This window comes from Liolophura sinensis, chromosome 10 (genome assembly GCF_032854445.1).
Source record: "Liolophura sinensis isolate JHLJ2023 chromosome 10, CUHK_Ljap_v2, whole genome shotgun sequence".
NCBI lineage: Eukaryota > Metazoa > Mollusca > Polyplacophora > Chitonida > Chitonidae > Liolophura > Liolophura sinensis.
Genome location: NC_088304.1, coordinates 12,767,537 through 12,769,842, shown reverse-complemented (window position 1 = coordinate 12,769,842; position 2,306 = coordinate 12,767,537). Strand labels below are relative to the sequence as shown.

Here is a 2,306-nt window from a genome sequence, read left to right as displayed (position 1 = left end):
TAGGTCTTGTTGTTAAGGGGCGGGCCGTGTGACTTCGACAATGCACGTTTATACGTGTCCAGATGAAATTACCGAACACCCACAGTTCTTGTAAATATTTATTTTGTCTTGGACTATTTTGATTGGTTGACGTTCAGGGCTCGAGCTGAGAATGGGAACCCGTGTTGGTAGCGACTCTCGTCCATAAAAGGCGACGTCTGTAAAATTGGGACGATCTAGAGTATAGCTGCATAACATTACTCTCAACTATAGCATCTGTAGGGGTTAACTGACTGGTGCTGACTTGCGCTCACGGATTTTACTACAGGCTTATTCTGTTCGCAAATCTATCTTCAAGCCAGCAGTGTGTTGATTCGGATAAAATCGCAGACGGGTGGACCCGGTGTGAATTGTGTAGATTTTTTTCGGAAAAAAAAGGAATAAAAAAAAAAAAAAACGTCGCAAAGGGCAGAATGGAGAGATTAGCTGAGGTGATACTTTTCCCCTGTCTTTTGACCGTGTGTTGCTTACCCTCAATGGTCTACACGGCTGGTAAGTAAAAGATTATTCCGTTAATAATGAAAATGTTTGTGTATAATACATAAGTTCTTTGCTTTGGAACATTTTCAAGCTGACAACCCTTTACACAAACTTTCTATACGTCCTTAAACTTCACCCGCATTGAAGTCCTCTGTATTCAGTATTTGTATGCATTTCTATTTGTTCAGTATTTGTATTATATTATATGATATAAAATATTTAATGCAATGGATATTAGAAGATATGTTTCCATTGAACTCAGATGTAACGCGCGCCGATGGCAAGCGGCTGCTGAATGCAGGTGATCTTACAAGTGCGCACATCGGACAAAACCATCCGCGTGATAAGTTAGTGCGAGTTCTCATGTGATAATTGTAAGCATGTTAATTAGAGAAGGTTTACAGCATAAAGTGTGCGGAGAGCTCATATTTTATTACCAGTCAGTCAACATGTTATTGAGCTTTTAAGTTGGTTATTATCGCACATATATAACTCACCTCGGGAACCGGTGCATGTGTCCTTGGAACAACAGCTTCACATGTCGGCGATATATGCATCGATGGGCAGAAAACTGGGGAAACATTGCAATAACCTGTAAATACACGATGTTAATTACCTCGATTTTAGTGGTAGTGTCTTTTTCCTTTGTTGTGAAAATCTCAAGGCTTATGACCGCGTTACTAAGAGCGCTACTTTATCGACGTGACCTGTAGAAATGTTGTGGTATTTGGCTGTGCAGCGGCAAAAGGCATCCGAGGTATTCGCGAAACAGAACAGCTAAACACAATGATGGGCCAGATGCCGATGCCTTGAAAAGTGTTATATACAAGCGAAACTCGGGCATGGGGGTAGGGTAACGCGCGTATATAAGGTTACCAGTCTGTTTCGGCAACCTTTATTCTGTCTTAACAATTACACTGACTTGTATTGATCGCATATGTGCGCGCGTCTAGAATGTCAGCGAATGTTTCTCCATATACCAGAGTCGGTTGTGACTTCGCACTATTCGACAGGCTATAGAAATTGTATTCACATATATTATGTAAGAATCAGGAGTTCATTTACAAAACCAATTGTAACGCTACGTGGAGGGCATTCACCATGGTGACGTAGGCCTACATACAGTACAAATCTTCACTATGTGTTGCCTAGGGTCTGTTCCATAAAGACAATATGGGTTGGTCCAAATCGGCTTACTTGGCTTAAATTCGTCAGTGTAGCAGCACTAGATAAAAGAGTGGTGGAAATCCGTCCCACGAAAAGGAGGCACATTACATGCACACTAAGGACTTCTTGATTTGACTAAAAAATTGTTAAGTACAACGTTAAACCCTAAGCACTCACTCACTGTATGACGTCACGTTACACCAGGCGTAATTAAGTTACGACTGCTTCGTAAATAGTGCCCTTGATGAACCCCGTTACTTGCTGTTATTCATTACATCATCATCATTTTTGCCCTATCCTTGTTTATGATTAATAAATATTTTTAATTAACATCCTAAAATAAGGGATGTGGTCGCTGTGATTTCAAGTCTAGCTCCTGGTCGCTTCTTATGCGGTCGCACGTGGGAAGGTCCGGGTCCAGCGGAGGGTCCTCCCACCATAATGCTGGCCACCGTTGTGTGAATGAAATATTCTTGAGCATGGCCTAAAAACACCAATCAAATAAATCTTCGCGCCATTACATACGAGAGACTGGGCATACGACATTTCACTGACTTCAGAAGCAGGTCCTTTACCTCGCACAGGCTCTGGAAGTTTAGTGAAAGTTGGACAGGCTACAA

The 2,306-nt window shown here is 41.7% G+C and overlaps 1 protein-coding gene across 1 annotated transcript in view; it reads left to right on the top strand.

Annotated features, from left to right (window-relative positions):
• The first annotated feature begins 246 nt into the window (after positions 1–246).
• LOC135476482 (carbonic anhydrase 2-like) overlaps positions 247–2,306 on the top strand; it is a 19,961-nt gene continuing 17,901 nt past the window's right edge. Inside the window, exon 1 of the mRNA XM_064756514.1 lies at positions 247–531. Coding sequence (XP_064612584.1) covers positions 453–531 — 79 coding nt within the window. The 5' untranslated portion in view covers positions 247–452. The remainder of the gene's footprint in view (positions 532–2,306) is intronic.